The following is a 17,463-nucleotide window of genomic DNA, read 5'->3' on the forward strand; positions in this document are numbered from 1 at the left end:
AATTAATGGTAAGACGTCTTTGAACAGTCTTGTAGGAATGGGATCTAATAGACATGTTGATGATTTAGAGGAAGAAATTATTGAAGTTAGTTTGGAAAGACCAATAGGTGAGAAATAGTCTAAATAAATATCAGCATTTATTAAAGTTGCTGTGCTTAATGATATGTCTGTGGGATGATTTTCTCTAATGGTAAAAAAAATCCATCCATCCATCCATCCATCCATCCATCCATTTCTGCTTATCCAACTCAGGGTCATAGGGGGCTGGAGTCTACTCCAGCTGCCATGGTGCGAGTGGCAGGATACACCCTGGACAGGTCGCCACTCTGTCACGAGGCTAACACAGGCCCTTTTTCCACTGACGGGGTGCCAGTGCCAGTATTTGAACCGTTCAGCGGTTTTTCCACTGTGAACGCACTTGGTGCTTGGCCGAGAAACGGGTTCAACTCGGCCCCGCAAGCTAGCTGGTCTTGAACCAAGAATGCGTGACAAAAATGGCATAAGGGCGTGACTCTGCCATTTCAACGTAAAGTTTTCTACCGCTATTTCACTGCATGGTGTGTATTACATGATAAATGCGATGCGATTTTGATGGCTGTGAATTAGGTTGGGCCCTAAGGCCAAACTTGCTGCTTTGGATCAGTTCATATCACAGATAAAAGGATGCAAAGTGCGTACCTGTAGTCTTGCTCGTAATCGCTGTCTGTGTTTACCTCTGTGCTGCACACAGATGCTGCAGTAGTTTTGTTTGTACCATAAAATGTGTTCACAGCACAAAACATGGGAGAGTGTTCTCCCACGTTTGTGCCCTTCGGTTTCCATGCCCAGACGTGCCCACACTAAAGGATCTGTTCACAAAGTGTTTGCCGGTTCATTGAAACCAAAACCAGCACTGGCACGAGCACCGGCACCTGGTGGTGGAAACATAGCAACAGAGAGACATTCACGATTCATGTGCATATTCACACCTACGGGCAATTTAGAATCACCAATTAACTTAACCCCGCAAACGTTTTGGTCTGTGGGAGGAAGCCGAAGTACCCAGCTCCACACAGAAAGGCCCAGACCACATGGTGGATTCGAACTCAGGACCTTCTTGCTATGAGGCAACATTGCTAACCACCACACCACCAGTTAAAAATTTATTTTTGAAGAAACTCATTAAATCATTACTAGTAGCCCCTTAACTGGCAAGGGCCCGGTGACGGGCCGTTTGTAGTCCCTTTTATATGGCAGGCTAGACCCTCCCATTTTTATTGACACGTCATTCGGCCAATCATGTAACTGGCTGCACCAAATCACCTGACAAAGCTACGTGACGCCCTCTGAGTATTATTGGCTCTGGGAAACCCATTTCTTAACATGATTGGCCGAATGAGGTGTCAGTCAAAATGGGCGGGTCTAGCCTGCCATATAAATGCACTTCATTCGGCCCGCGGACCAGACGCAGCCGATTAATAGGCTATGAAATGGGTTGTTCAGAGCCAATAATAACCAGAGGGTGTTATGTAGTTGTTTCAGGTGATTTTATTTGCTGCCAGTTAAGGGGTTAAAGTAATAAAGAAATACTCAACTCAACAGAGCTCTAACTCTTTGTCAACCTGGCTACAGTGATGAAAAAAGCCTGGGGTTGTTCCTGTCTTCTTCTATCAGTGACAAATAGTAAGATGTCTTCTAAATGAGTCTTCTAAATGAGTGCAGCACCATGTCCTCTCCAGCTTATGAGTTATGTGCTTTAAAATGTGCATTTGAGAGTTATACCATGGAGTCAAGCATCTTGTACAGTTTGCAGTGAGAATGTAATGCTATTAACAAAATAATCAAAGTTTAGGCAGCTGCTCTGCTCATGACACATGGCATTAATGAAGATGACAAAGAAGGAATCACTTCTTTAAATTTCATTACAGCACTTTCAGGAAGACATCCAGTATACTAAATTGTTTTTCCAGTGCTGTGTAGTCCATTATTGTAAAATTGTCAGTTAAAAGAGGGTTTTCAAGAAAAAAACTGTTCAGATTCTATGCCATATGCTGAGAGTGTGATTAAAACAGTGGGTGGACTCATTTATATTTTGAGAAAAGTTAATTGAGCCTAATAATAGCTTAAGTGCAGTGTTGAGGCTGTCATTTTCAACATCTATTTGAATGTTAAAATCACACACTATAATTATTTTATCCGAACTGAGCATCGCATCAGATAAAAAGTCTGAAAAATTGCATAGAAACTCCAGGTGGATGATGGATAACAACAAATTAGACTTTTTTTTGTGTGTTTTCCAGTTAGAGTGCACAATACTGAGTGAAAATTTCAAATCAGTTATCATTCTGTTGAGGTCCTCCATTTATTACTTAGCATGAAAGATTGCTGCCACTCCTCCACCTCGGCCTGTACTACGAGGATTCTGACAGGTAACATAACCTGGGGTTGTTGATTCATTTAAACTAACGTATTCATCCTGCTGCAACCAGGTTTCTGTAAGGCAGAATAAATCAATATGTTGATCAATTATTAAATTATTTACTAACAGGAACTTAGAAGACAGTGACCTAATGTTTAATGGATCACATTTAATTATTTTGCTCTTTGGTACAGGTAAAACAGTAATATTTTTCTTTCTTTGTTATTTTTCATAATTAAAATATTTTTGTTGGTATTTCATTTAATTTTCAGGAAGGAAAGATCCTTTTTTTTTTCTATTTAAGTAAAAGAGACTGAACTTATTATATCACTGTCTCTGAGCTAGGGAATATCATGGGTCAGCTGAGAGGCTTTGGGGCTAAAGCCAGGCTAAAAGGCCAATGTTGTCTTACACTCTGAGCTCACCTTTTTGAAATATTTGAGCGCATAACAAATGCATAAACCTAGGTACATGTCCATCCATAAATTCCCAAACTGACCAAACCAAATCGTTGTTCATCATCTCCCAAGTGTCCAATGCCCCCTGCATATGTCAAACATGTACAAACACATGCACACACTGCATTTTTATAACAAGTACAACATCTCTGCAGACACCTACACATAGCCACTAACACACTCCAGCACATCACACATACAGCCCTCAGTGCTTATATCCTCTGATTTATGGTTGTTTAATATACAGGAATATTAAGCGTGCGTAGGTGAGGATCCCTGTCGGTTGCCGGCATATTAATGGGTCCCGCGGAGACTTGCTGACACCCTGTTTGTCATGTCGGGGCCCCGGCCCCTGCTCTGGATGCGCCCTATCCCATGCACACACATGAATACCTATGATACCTATGCATAAGTAATGGAACAGCTCCCTGGCTTCCACCGTGGGTACTGGGAGGCTGATGGAAGACAAATCAGAGCAAGGTAGATGGAGACAGGGAGGAAATAAAAAATTGGAACAAGAGGGATGCAAGGAGGAATATACAAACACTGCTAGTGGTGCTAATTTCAGCTGAATGGCTCTTCAGAGGTTTTGCATTTGGAGCAATTAATAACTTTAAATTTTATGGAGGACCTTACAATCGAGTCTGGAGTCCAAAAAGCTGATTTAGATTCATTATGTTAAAAAAAAAAATGTCTACTTTAATCTGTGCAGGAACCTCTCAGTAATTTACTTTGCATCATTAAGCTTTGTGTTAGTCTTTGTCTGTTAAAATGTAATTAATACTGATTATTACCACAAAACATAATGTTCTCTTTCCTTACACAGCACACAGTAAAACGGATGTATACTCACAGTATCGCAAATACAACTGTCTTTTATACATTCTTGAAGGAAGTATTAGGCAGCTCAGTGATGCATATGATGCAAAGCAACTTCTGTATTAGTGAGCAAAAAAGAAAACTGTGCCAGTGGGAGCCGTTCAGAAAGGGCACGCTTCATCAGCTTTAGTGAATGATGTTCTAATGGATCAACTCTTTCTCTCTTTTTTTTTTTTTTGATTTCTTATTGAGTCACTGCTACTAGAGACCAAGAAGCAAGTGCTCTTAAACAGCATGTGTGTTTAGTTAAATGAATGTGTGCCAGTCTCCATCATCACTGAGTTTGCTTGTGTGTCTTTTTATTTTTATTTTTCTTTAATAGTAAATCCCCTGAATATGAATAAAAAATGATGCATTAATTGAATAGCCAAAAAATAGACATTACTTACAATAAATGAGAAACAGAGAAATTTTACAACTGATTGGATAGGGTTAATATAGTAAGGACAAGATCACACTCATCCAAATTAATCTGAGGGTTAATTGTTGGAAATAAACCTGGGATTATTTAATCTCTGTGACCATTATAACTTTAACAGGAAGAAGCGATGGCTGTTTCAGCAAACATCTTGAATTTTAACAAACCGGGTCAGAGGTACATCATTTACCCTGCAGCAAAAGCATGCAGAGGAGAACATGATATACTGCAGCAGTGTTTAAGTTCTCTGCATTAAATCTGACGTTGAGGTTTAACAGTTTTTCACGTGGTGTCAGGACAGCCAGGACTAATCTCCTAGTCCTGAGTTAAAGTGATAGACACAACACTGTTATGCCACACAAACAGCTGCATATCGGTAACTATAAAGTACATGACAATTACATAGACTTACATTCTAGAAACTATTCTAAACTTACAACAACTTGACAATAACTACAACTTTCCTAACATTTCCAGACCTTAAATGTTGTGTTTATGTGGTCACATTTTGAAGACAGATCTGCATAAATGTGACTGCATAAACAGATTTAGGTCCCCACAACATTAGCAATCCATGGGAAAACACACAGGGACACACAAACCTCTTAACTGCCACCTCTATTACACTAGATTTAAACACCAGAAAGCCAAAAATAAGGGCACAAAAATGCAGTTTAAGTCGACTTTCAAGTTTTCCTCACAGTTGGTTTCCACTTGATACCCTGAAATCACATGTTGCTGCAAGCTGCTCTGTAATGGAATGAAAAGATTGCAATAACAAAGCACATGACCCCAAACCTCCTTTTGCTATTGTACACATTCTTTCAGATGAAATGACAGCTTCTCCCTCTTGCCTGTGGCCTTCTGAACACCTTTCTTGGGCTTCTCATGAATATATGTATGTGTTTACCAGGGAGAGCTCTATGTGTGTGCAAAGAGTGTGTGTGTGTGGTGAGGGGTGTCAGCCGTTCTGTATGGGAGGTCTTTACCAGCTGTGGCAGGAGTCACCCATTGCAGCTTCTGGCCCCTGACAAAGTGCTGCAGGGCCCGTCTTGCCCCCGAGCTGAAAGTTACCGCCAGCAAAACAAATCAAACGCTACCCCCTCCCCACCCTTGTCAGCTGGAAAATGACAGGCCGGGACATTCTGCCCAGCGGCCATTCACTATTAACAGCAATTAATTACACCACACATGGCAGGTAAAGGGAGAAGCCTCCGGAAAGATTTTAGTTAGGCTGTCTTTGCTATACTTTCATCCTCTAAGGGTCTTATTTCTTTAACAGATTAACTTTGCTTAGTTGCATGTGATCATTTCAGGGATCTTGGGATTTTTCATTTAGTTTAAATCTCAAATGTGGACGAATTTTGTCTTAATATCAGACTGAAACCAGATAAATAACAGAGAGCTTACTTTTATTAAAATACTGAAAAGGTATGTATAGTAATTTTGGACCACATTTTGACTATTAGCTTTAAAATTCTTTTCTTTCTTTTTCACATGTAATTAAGGCCCCTTTAGTCACTCCAAATGTAATGATTTCAGAATATAATACATTCTCAATGTATGTGTGGAAAAATTGGTGGTTTGAAATATTATGTTTGAAAATCGGAAAAGTTTTTTTTTTTTTTTGCCTGCAGTCCTGTCACTTCTGAATGGCCATATTTGACCAGGGTTCTGTGCCGTGTTCAAATTAAACAAAGAGGCCTCAAAATGGCCAGCCAAAAGTATCATCATTACCATTCTCATTCTGCTGCCAAGTCTAATATTTTATCTATTACTTTTTCTGGCAACCTTAAGTGCACAACGGCTACCAGATCCCCCTAGCACCCCCTGACCCCACAGCAAACACTAATAAGGAATACTGGATTTCAAGGTATTGGTTTGAAATGAAAGGTTTCACTTCACAAGATTCTTGGTATAGAGCGGATATTACTGAGATGTTCACTGTTAAATGTTTAAATAAATATAGTCTCCTCTTTTCATACAAGCAATCATTTTGTCAGAGCACATATTAACCTTTTCTAAATGGTGGATATTAATGAGAGGAAATTATTTACATGCATATTGATCATGGAAGAACACTTTCACTCCAAGTTTCCAGAAAAAGCTAGCATGGCACTCAATTGTGAATCAACGGAAAAAGACAAGCGGTGTCATTTCACTAGAACTTTGGTAGAGGTTTTTAAAACACCTCGGTGCAAGTCCAGAAGCACTCAACCTCCAATTTGAGCTGCTTGATGTTATAATTTTTTCCCCCACAACTTTCAGAAACAGTAATTGCAAACAGGCATCATATCTAGAAATATACATGATGCAGCACACAGAATGCAAAAAGAAAGAAAGAAAGAAAGAAAGAAAGAAAGAAAGAAAGAAAGAAAGAAAGAAAGAAAGAAAGAAATGCCGCCTGTGTCTGCTTGTCCATTTCTGCAGATGTGTACTTTAGCATTGAGATCATATTTTTGAGAGTGGTGTTTACTATAAAACCCCAGAATAGACTAAATATGTGGTAAACTAGTCATGATGTTGTAAAAAAACAGTACTGTATAAATGCTATAAAAACATAAATATTCTGAGTAAAATATAATTTTAAAAGACTTCTGGTCAAAGTGAACCAGGAGGCTGTGTAGTGCCCTCAGTGGCTCAGCTGCTGTCTTGTTACAGGCAGAATGTGGAACGTGACTGCCAGTACTTAAGTATAGGAATTCTGAGGTATGTTACTTGAGTATTTCCTGTTTTACTCCTGTTACGGTCTACCAAACTTAAGAAAGGTGATTTTCTTTTCCTCCACCACATCTATTCTATACCATTAGTTGCTTTAGAGAATAGGATTTTACAAGCAGCACATATGATTATCACAGAAAAGACTTTTAACACACACTTTAATACACACACACTACCAAACACTGCTGAATTTTTAACAATGGCTTCCTGCAGTTTGTCATGTTTAAGCCAGAATCAAATCAAATTACAGAGCCAAGCATCAGCAAAACTTGCAATTCTAAGTTAAGGCGATAAACTGGACTGTATAACAAAAATGTTTTTGTACCTTCTAGCTTCATGCCAACAGTGAGGCACTTTTGGAAGCGGCAGTATGGGCAGCGCTTTCTCTGGGTCTTGTCAATCTGGCAGCTCTGGTTCTCTATACATGTGTAACGCTTGTTGTTCTGGACGGTGCGCTTGAAGAAGCCCTGTGGAGAGAACCAATTAAGACGTCAACCCGCTTGACCCCTGCAATGCAATGGTAATTGGCCCATTCACACTCCCAGACAGATGGAGAGGGACAGGCTTAATGGATATACACACACACACACACATGTGCGGGCACACACATACACACACAAGTTTTAAAAGCTATACGCCAAGTGATGCTTTATAGAAATGTGTAGATGCCATATATAAAGCAGACACACTTTCACTTTATTTGAAAAGGTTTCAAATATTTATGTAAACAGAGTATTTGCAATATTTCTTAAGCCTTACAAGGAAACTATTCAGACATTTGCTTTTATGTAACAACTTAATTTTGTTCTGCTTCAGACAAAAAAAATGTTAAACATAAATAGTCTGCATACCTTCTTCACACACTTTTACTTAATAACTCATCTTTTCATTGCATTATAAGCTCCTTCATAAAGGGTAGAAATTCAAATTTGTTTCCTGTCAAAATTGCATTAATATTTTCAATATTCTGTGTTCAAGTAAAAGACTCTGGGAATTCCAGAGTAAGCATCTTTTCAACTCGGCACTTAATTATTGAAAAATACAAGCGCAGGAGCTGAAAAAAAAAATCCAATAAATTATATCCATAATTCACAGTTCTGGGATTACAGAGATTCATACCTGCAACATGGAATTTATTATCAGCAGCAATGAAAATCAAACGAAGGGAAGATGGTATTAACGTATTCTAGATCCATAACCTAGGAGGAGAATTCTTAAACCCCGTCTTTAAAATAAAATAAAAATAAAAAAAGAACGTGTGGCTACCAATATTTCACCAGACACAAATTTAATTGACAATCTGCATTACCTGACCTGTCAAAAAAAGAAAAAAAAAAAAAAAAAAAAAGAAAGAAAAAAAGGCACCACACGCGGTTTTGGATTATCGACTTCTCAGTGCCAAGAAATCCATGCTTCAGAGAGAACTTTCTCTCCAATTTTCCATTTAGCACGCAGTGTGTGTTATAAATATCTGGACCAAACTGGATTCAAATGTGCTTTAAAAGACAGTCAGTACATCATCGAGAGCAGCCGACAGCACCTCACTGAAAAGCTATAAGTTGAGCTCCAGTTCCAACCAAGAAGGGCACTTGTTGAGGTTCATTTGTGTGTGTTCAGGGATGGCTGTGAGCAACTTTTGCTGCCTTTACAAATTTACAAAATAACTAAATAAATGGCTCACTAATTGACATGAAATAAAAAAATCATCAGAACTTGACATGTTTGCTGTAAAGTATCTAAAGTTCACACAAATAATGTCAACTTAAATATTTCATCACAAGCACACTTTCTGCACAAAAAACAGACGCCAGGAAAAGTTATTTACTCTGTGTCAATACTGAACAGCAACTTTGAAAGAAAAATAAAAAAAAAATCCCTGTGAATGTTTGATATGTGCATTGTGGATCTGATCACTCACCTCTAATTTGCTGTTTGTAATTTCTGTATTTGAAGTGCCTCTGTGCTCGCTCTGCTAAAGTCTCCCAAAAAAGAACTACTGAACCATGTAACTGATTTCAGCATGTTATTTTTACTACAACAGGTATGATTAGGTGCCATTTTTACTTTATGTGGGCTGATGTATATGAACTGAAATTGTCTGTGCGCATGGATAAAGGGGGATGTGCGTCTCTGTTTGTGTGTACACTTGTTGAGAGCAAAGGTGGGTTCAGGGATGTGGTAAATCAGTTCGGGAGAAGAATCTGTACATTTGTGTGTGTGTGTTTTTTCTTTCTTTCTCTGCATGTACGTATTGTGTATCTGTGTGTGTCAACTCAAAATTGGAAGCCAAAGCAAACCTCCAGAAATGTGATCCTGATAACGAGTGTGCTCTATTCACAACTTTGTTCCTGGGGCTCAAAGGGTGGAAGAGCAGAGACGTGACAGGTAAAAGAATGGTGTAAAGGGTCGTCAGCAGACGGATGAATTGTGAAGTATCTTCAAAATTTAAAAAATCAGTACAATAAAAAGAGATCTTTAATTCTAATAGTGCAGAAAAACTGAAACAGATGTATAACCGAGACCTGCTGTTTATGCAGTTTGGTTTAGAAGGCACAGTAGATATGGATCACTCTGTCTGACTAACAGAGTGTGTTTAATGTCAAAATGAATCTGTCGAGCACTGATGATTATACTTTTATGGGACAGGCTGCCTTCATTTTAGAGATAATCAATGATGAGCTTCAGGTAAGTATCAATATTATTAATGTTTCAACAAGGATATACAGCTTTTTATCAAAGACCTCTTCATCTGCATCCTGCATGCTTCCATACATGCACGACTGAGTGCTTCAACTAAACTGGAAAATGTGTGGACTGGCTGTCCCGCGTGAGGCTTTGCTGAGCCTGAAAAGCAGCAGAGATGCCGCTGACTGCTCCCTTCAAGCAAATTCTTAGCATCTCAAGGTCATAATATGGGATAAAATCTATAACATCTGGTTTGAATAATGACCACATAGGCAAGAAATGTGCACCAGCGCATCATTACTGAGACCCGCAATTTTACGCTGAATAGTGTTAACACAGAGACGTTTGTCTTAGCTTAATTTTGTGCTGACAGCTTTACTGGTTGAGGGAAAAAAAAAACTTGGGAAATGCCTGTTTGCTCTACTGAGGAGAACAGTGGAAAGAGGCAGAGATGGACAAATAGATTGCTGATAGATCTCAAATTAAGCTTTAACAGTTTGATTTATGTGGCTTCATTATTAGCCTGCACATGGAAACATTTCGCTGTTGAAGTCTTAATGAACTTGTGATGAGAGTTTTAGACAGTAGGGTACAAGCCTGTACAAACAGAAACACCACTATTGTGTGCTTTCCTTCGTGGGTTAACCCCCCCACACACACACACACACCTCCTGTGGTTGGTGGTTGCAAAGAAAAAAAAAAAAAATTACAAACACCCTTTGTGTGCTTTTGAACTCCTGCTTCTTTTCCAAGCCGTTCCACCATTTACAAAATCCTCTGACACTCACAGGAAGAGTTTGTTAGATCAACTGTCACAACAATATTTGACCCTTGGCCTCTTTGCTGTTGGTTTTCCTGTAATGTTAATGTCGAGGAGTTTAAATGTTGCTCTACTGTTACACTTGTTGCAAATCATTCTGAAAAAAGAATTTCAACTCAAATGCCTAGCATGCCAAAATAAAGGGAAATGCACCTTCCCAGATGAGCAGTGAGGTGGATACACTGAAATTTAGCAAAGAAATACTGTTGCAACGATGCACGGAGAAAAATGTTTCTTTAAAGTAGGCTACCTGTAATATATATAAAAAATGGCTGATACAAGATTAAGTATGATATCAGAGAGCATATTAAACTTATGGTTAGACCACAATTTAGTCTGTGTGATCCTCACAGCAACACATGTTGATACCCTACAGGATCTTTATAGGCTAATATCAATAACTGGACATATATAAATAAATAATACTGCACAACTAAAGACAAGAGTATACTTGAATATTTTATACATCAAAGCAGTTAATCAAAGTTCACCACAGGCACACAATGCCATGCACACTTTTTGTTAATACGGAAATACTGCTGTAACAGAGCGACATTTGTTTTCCATTTAGGGAAATGAGGGCACCAACCTTGCAGCTTTCGCAGGTCAGAAGTCCGTAATGATACCCTGAAACCTTGTCTCCGCACACGGGACACATCTCGTCCAGGTCTTCGTCATATGAGTAGTCCATCATTTTTAACTGAGGGGCTGCGCAGGACAAACGTACACACAGAGAGAAGTCTATTTCAGTGCCGAGCAATGTCTTTTCCAAAAAGCCCGCTTTCATCCATCAACATGAACCACGGGGAATCGCGCGTCGCAAATGAATGAGATTTTTTCTGTTAGTTCTGTTAGTTTTTTTTTTTTTTTTTTTTTAAGGTTTAATTTGAGGAGGGAAAGACGACGAATAGTAGATTTTGGAATGAGTTGAAAGGACGCGACCATTCATTACTCCCTGTTCCTGCCCACTCTTCTTCTACATTTGTTGCAGACAGGAGCCAAAAAAAAAAAAAAAAAAGGCTCATGAAAGTGAACCTCATACATATGCAATATGTATCTAAGTCGTGAAATCGCTGGGGGAAATCGAGAGATATTAGACTTAAGGATTGGAGGAGAAAATGTTACCGCCCACAGACAAATGAAGACACACAGAGAAACCCTTATCTCTGCAGGCGAGGAAAAAACCATCCAAGCCCAACTTGAACCAATATTATTCTTCCCTCTTTAAGAATCAGCCGCAAAACTACAGGTCATTTAATTTCATCTGCTTTATTGTGGTACAGCATTTTAAAACTTCTCAATTCATAATTTCTGTGGTTTTCGAGTTTTAGTCATTATTTATTCTTTGGAGTAAATACTGGCAAAGAGTGGAAATGACTAATTATGCAATTTTAAATAGATGGGGAAATGCATAAAGTTCCCACCCCTTGCATATCCCCTCCCCCCGCCACCAATTAATATTTAGGACTTAGTAGGCTACATAGTAATTCGAATAAATTTGAGCTGTACTGGTCTAGCCCCCTTTGCCCTGTTAGAAATACTTACCTGCATAAGACTGTGTGTGACAGCGCTGAGCAAACAGGCAGGCTGACATTTACAACCGTTACAAAAGCATTTATGGTACTAATCATAAAAAGCAGCCAGGATCAAAAAGGAAACCTCTCTGGATATGGCTGTAAAAGTGGAAATATTTTGTCAGCTACGCCTTCCAATGCCTTTACATGGGCTATTAGTAACGCTCTACTTCAAAATCCACTCATCTGCTCTCCGAGACCTATTAATTAGACATGATTTCTAGTTTGTTAGCGCGCTGTCCTGCTGAGATCCGCATATTCCAGCAGAAGCAACAAGTTCTAAAGATCTTTTGGGGGGTTTTCTTGTTTGTTTGTTTTCCCCGGTTTATTTCTTTGCACAGAAACTCAAAGCAAACTCGATTTTCGAACTTTCTACTGCGTTAAAGCGCACGAAGAAGAGGATTTAAGGGGTCCGTTCTTGCGACGCACCGCAGGTGCATATTGAACACATTTTTAAAAAAGAGAATAAACGTTATCTGGGCACTGGCTGCAGTTATGTAGTGATGACGCAGTGGAAAATAGATAATAAATTAACACCTCCGGGCGGTGTTGGTCCTGACGCCGGCAATAAAGAATATTTTCAGAAAGTACTTATTTTCCAGGATCATATCCAAACATGTTCTGTCTTAAAATTTTCATTGCTACGATGTTCCCAATATTTTGGACAATAAGTTTCGCATTTTAAAGAGTTGTAACAGCATACGAAGCTGTGCTATGTCCATAATACTAGTGCAAACGATTTTTTTTTAATGTAAAGACAATTTTATTATCATTCAGCACCTCGTTGCAGGCAGGTGTATGCTTATAAAGTGTTTGCAAATGACATTGCTTTAAAGCTCCAGAAACACATCGGCCCGACCGTCAATCACTAACTGTCCACTTACTCATACAATTACCGAAAAAAAAGCTACAAAAAAGGGGTGATTCTAAAAAAAAATTTTTCAATCGGAGCTACTTTGTTTTAGCTGTTTGTAAAAAATAAAAGGACAAAATGAAAGGAAAAACAAGATAAGCGGCTCTCAAACAAGCCACTCCTTGTTTAAAGTGAGAATATGCTCTCAACGACTCATAAACCAAGACCGGGCTAATTGATTGCTCATTTATATTGCTGTGGAAAGACATGCTGGAATTGATCAGGGTTATATGAGTTTAACTTGGCACTGAAGTCAGAATTTCTTCAAAGAAATTTAGCTGCTTTAATGTGCAGCCTGTTGTGAAGATCAAGAAAGGAGATTTTAAGGCATGCCGCTGGGAATTTAAATTATTATTATTATTTAAAAAACAAACAAATAAATAAAATACAAGGGTCCTAAAATTTGCTCTCAATCAAAACAGTTTTTAAAATCATGACCTCGATTTCGAGCATCTAAAGGCCTTAAGCAATTCGGCTCGAAATTTGTGATGGAAAAAAAAAAGATAAAAGCTACAAAATTATGAATGAATCTTACAGCATTAAAGCCATATCTGGGGAAATTTACTGATTTAGTTTAACCTTATATTACAACTGTATTTCATTTGAGAGCAGGTCTACTTGGCTAAACTGCCAGAGAAAACTATTAGGAAAATATGTGTTGGCACACAATTCCAAATCTCTTTTTGTTTTTTACAATTTGTAAAGATGAGTAAACTAGCTCACAATTCACTCTATTCTTAGGTGAAAGTTTGCTGCACTTGGTCACATATTTTAGAGAGGTCTTATTTCTCAATCAGTCATTTATGTTGTACAGTTTTGCTTCGAGGGTCAACAACTCTGCCTTCGCTACTTTGTATACGGACAAACTCACGAGCAGATTTGAGATATTTCTTATTGTGCTAAGAAGATATCCCCTCGTTCATTCTAAAAAAAAAAACAGAACTATATATATTTTAAAGTTACATGCACAGAATACCTCTGCTCCGTTTCTCGGTTTTTACGCGCCGCTGCCGCACACTGTAAGCCTGAATGACAGGCAGGTACCTGTTTGATCACGGGCCAAACTTAAGAAAAGTGTATCCAAGAACATTATAGAAGCCTATTAAAGATCACAGTGAATCAAAAATCATTACTAATTACCTGCTAAGGACGGCTAATCAACGCGTTCCTGTGTTACATACGATGACAGACCAGTCGCTGTTCCTCATTATATATTAAAAGAAAAAAAAGAAAATTAAAAAAATAGACAATGAATTTAAGAATGTAAACTTTAGTGGATACACTTTCAACCGTATAGCGCTCCATGAAGACAGTGAGGTGGAAGCTTTGTGCAGTCTATCGAGATTCAAATGAATGGCAGTTCTTACCCTGCATGTTCCTTGGCATGTGCCCCTGTTCGCCATACGATCGAGAGAGTCCCAGGGATTCAGTCTCGACTTTGGGCAGCATGACAGCACTGCCGGCCTGAGATAGAGACTCCGCACCACCCGGCGGGACACCTGGATGTCAGAGACAGACGTTCGCACAAACACCCCCAAAAGACTGGTCTGAGCGACTTTTATCGTTCTATTTCTTACTTTATGTATCTCTCTGACTTCCAATTATCAGACAATGCTCCAAAGATAAAGCCCGATTAAGGCTTTCTCTAAGCGGGAGGGTTGCATCGCCGATGTGTCAGGCTGCTTTGATTCAGCTACACTAATTTAAAAATCGAAAACGCATTTAGGTAAAAAAAGGGGGAAAAAATCTCAGGAATAACGCAGAAGGGAGCGATTCCTTCTATACTAAGGAGTACTTTCACGAAGAGTTAGGGAATCACTCTGTACTTAAGAAAACAGCACAAGGTCCGGATTAGAATACGATGGTAAGTTTCCCTTTATCTTTTCCAAAAGTCTTTAAAGCGCGTCAGCCATTAATGTGAAACTGTCAGTGAAACTTTCAGCCTTGAGCAGACAAGCACGAGCCGCCGGGGCCGCCCTCTCCTGCGCTTAAAACCGGATTCGGTGAGTCGGTCGGACTGTCTGGAGATGTGGAGACCTTTCCTCCTCCTCCTCGCGGCTTTGTTTACTCCGCTCTCTCCAATCCGAGACGCATGCGGTCGTCTGACATCATCTTTCTCCGACCCAATCAGGCAAGGAGACCGGGAAACATCGCCTCAAACTCTCCAGTTCCATCTCTCTAAAATCTATTTAATTCCGTTAATGATGGACTTTAAAAGCGGAGGGAGAACAAGAAAATCAAGAGAAGTGATGCAACTATAGTGAGAGCACCGACTATGAGCGCACGGAATGCAAATACAGCACAAAGCGCTTTAGCACACACACGCACTCTGGAGCGTAAGAGCACGCGCACCTATATGCTGAAGTACATTTTTTGATAAAACGGCTCATCTTTATACACACACACACACACACACACACACACACATATATATATATATATATATATATATATATAAACTTTATTTCTCTCTCTTTTTCTTCTGTATGTATGTAGTGCCACCCCATCTTAAAATGCAGGTGAAGGACGTAGTAAATTCTCCATAAGGCATCGCCGGCCTCAGGCTTAAAATGACCTCACTTTAGGATCAAATCACCCCCTTTATGCAATAAATTACACCTTTGCTTCTGAATTATTAGCAGTAATTGGCTGAGCAGGGATCAATTAGTGGTCTGACGTCACTGCCTGATTTGAATTAAATACAAGCGAAAAAGAATTATAGTACAACGTCCCTGTAATGCTCCACCACCATCACAAAAAGCACAACTAACTTATTTTAGTTCATATAACAGAGTAAAATATCCAGCCTTTGAATCAATTACAAGTCTGAACTACATTTAGTCAGCTTAAGGAAACGCTCAGGATCAGGGTTCCTGTTGGCTGTGCATGTCCCTGATGCATCTTCGCAAGTTACTCAGCTCAGAAAACATTACTGTTTTAAAGAAACATTATAAAGGAACGTTACAGTATCTTTAGTTCCCGCAGGTACGTACAAGCCTCCCCCAAAATAATTTGTGTATCTCTGAATTTAGCCATGAGGAAAACTGACAAAAAGTGACCAGTTTCTGAATGGCAGAATGTGTGAAAAGGTTCAGCTTAGGAGCGAGGAACAAACTAAGGGGAGACCCGGAAAGTCACCAGACAAATCTGACGAATGTAAAGGGTTACAAAGAACACACACACACACACACACACACACACACACACACACACACACACACACACACACACACACACACACACACACACACACACACACACACACGTGACGTTATAGCAATATAGGACAAAAAAAAAAAAACAAAACATCCAAATGCCCAGCATTCCTAATTTGACATAGCAAGCAAAAGTGTAGTTCCAAGTAAAATATTTAGAAATTCAATTAGATAAGAGGGTAAAAGTACTCTATAAAGCTACTCTGCTTATACAGCTTGGTTAATCTTCTAACCATTTACTGAAAAGCAACACAATTAAAACCAGAAACACAGACTGAAGACAGTCACAACTGATGTAGTGGTCCTCCTTTTTTTCTGCAGCTTTGACTTGCTAAAGTATGGATGATTATGGACAAAATATTTTTGCCATTATACATCAAGAAATTTTACTTATCCCCTTCGGATTATAGGCTATAACATTGTCACAGAGAGGCTTTTACATACATGTTTTGTTGTGATTTCAAACTTGTGTTCTAAACATTTGACAAATGAAACATTAGCTACCAGTCTGTATTTATTACCTAAATCAAGTGGAATTTAATTTTAGGTAACATGTGCTTCATTTTCTAAATAGATTTTCAGTAACTGCAGCTAGTTTTAATAGTCTTACACAGTCTCACACACACACAAACACGCGCAAAACAGGCTCACATGCACCGATCAGGTCCCCTTTGGAGCTGTCTTGTCGTGGTTATCCCTGCATTGCCCCTTTTTTCTCCTGCATAGCTCTCCTACCTGCCCCCAAATACAAGACAGTTATTCTGCCTTTGTGAGGACACTCATTTATGTAATTCAGTTGTGTGGCTGTTAATCAGATCCTAACTCAAACCTAAATTTTAGAGTAAACTTTAACTAACTCATCACACTAAAGTGAGAGTGCAAGTGAGATGCAATATGCTGAATTATATAATTACATAAGAATCAGAATCAGAATCTTTATTGTCATTGTACACGCAAGTTGCACAACGAAATTTAAAATGCATTCCTTTCTACATAAATCTAAAACAGAACTTTTGTTTTGAAATGACATGAATTAGCCAGCTGTTTAATCACGGGCTAATATCTGTATCCACACACAAACATACACAGAGGTCTTTTTTTTCTTCTTCGTTCTTTTTAGATGATGTGTTGGTGGCCAGCTGATTAATCCCAGGTTTGTCACAGTATTGGGGGTTCCACCAATCAGCAATACACCCTCAGTACTGAGTTGGGATTGGTTGAAAGTGGGTTATTTGTAGGCAGTACTGGGTGGAGTCAGAGACTGACAAGCAGGAGAGGACAAGTAGGGGATGAAGGGTGAGGGGGTAGCAGGGTAGGTTATAAAATGACACAGAGACTGATAAGACCTTCTTTGGCAAGATAGCTCTACTGGAATGATTAAC

General features: G+C 39.0%; 1 protein-coding gene across 2 annotated transcripts in view; it reads right to left on the reverse strand.

Annotated features, from left to right (window-relative positions):
* Positions 1 to 14,872, reverse strand: part of nr5a2 (nuclear receptor subfamily 5, group A, member 2) — a 73,112-nt gene extending 58,240 nt beyond the window's left edge. Inside the window, exons 1-3 of one of the 2 annotated variants that reach the window (XM_030727933.1) lie at positions 14,234 to 14,872; positions 10,969 to 11,087; positions 7,200 to 7,341 (exon numbers count right to left, since the gene is read on the reverse strand). In XM_030727933.1, the coding sequence (XP_030583793.1) occupies positions 7,200 to 7,341; positions 10,969 to 11,087; positions 14,234 to 14,315 (343 nt within the window). In that variant the 5' untranslated portion in view covers positions 14,316 to 14,872. Of the gene's footprint in view, positions 1 to 7,199; positions 7,342 to 10,968; positions 11,088 to 14,006; positions 14,036 to 14,233 lie in introns of those variants that run through there. The other variant, XM_030727934.1, reaches the window with a different exon arrangement.
* Between the last annotated feature and the right edge of the window lie 2,591 nt (positions 14,873 to 17,463).

This window comes from Archocentrus centrarchus, chromosome 4 (genome assembly GCF_007364275.1).
Source record: "Archocentrus centrarchus isolate MPI-CPG fArcCen1 chromosome 4, fArcCen1, whole genome shotgun sequence".
In the NCBI taxonomy this organism is placed as follows: Eukaryota; Metazoa; Chordata; class Actinopteri; order Cichliformes; family Cichlidae; genus Archocentrus; species Archocentrus centrarchus.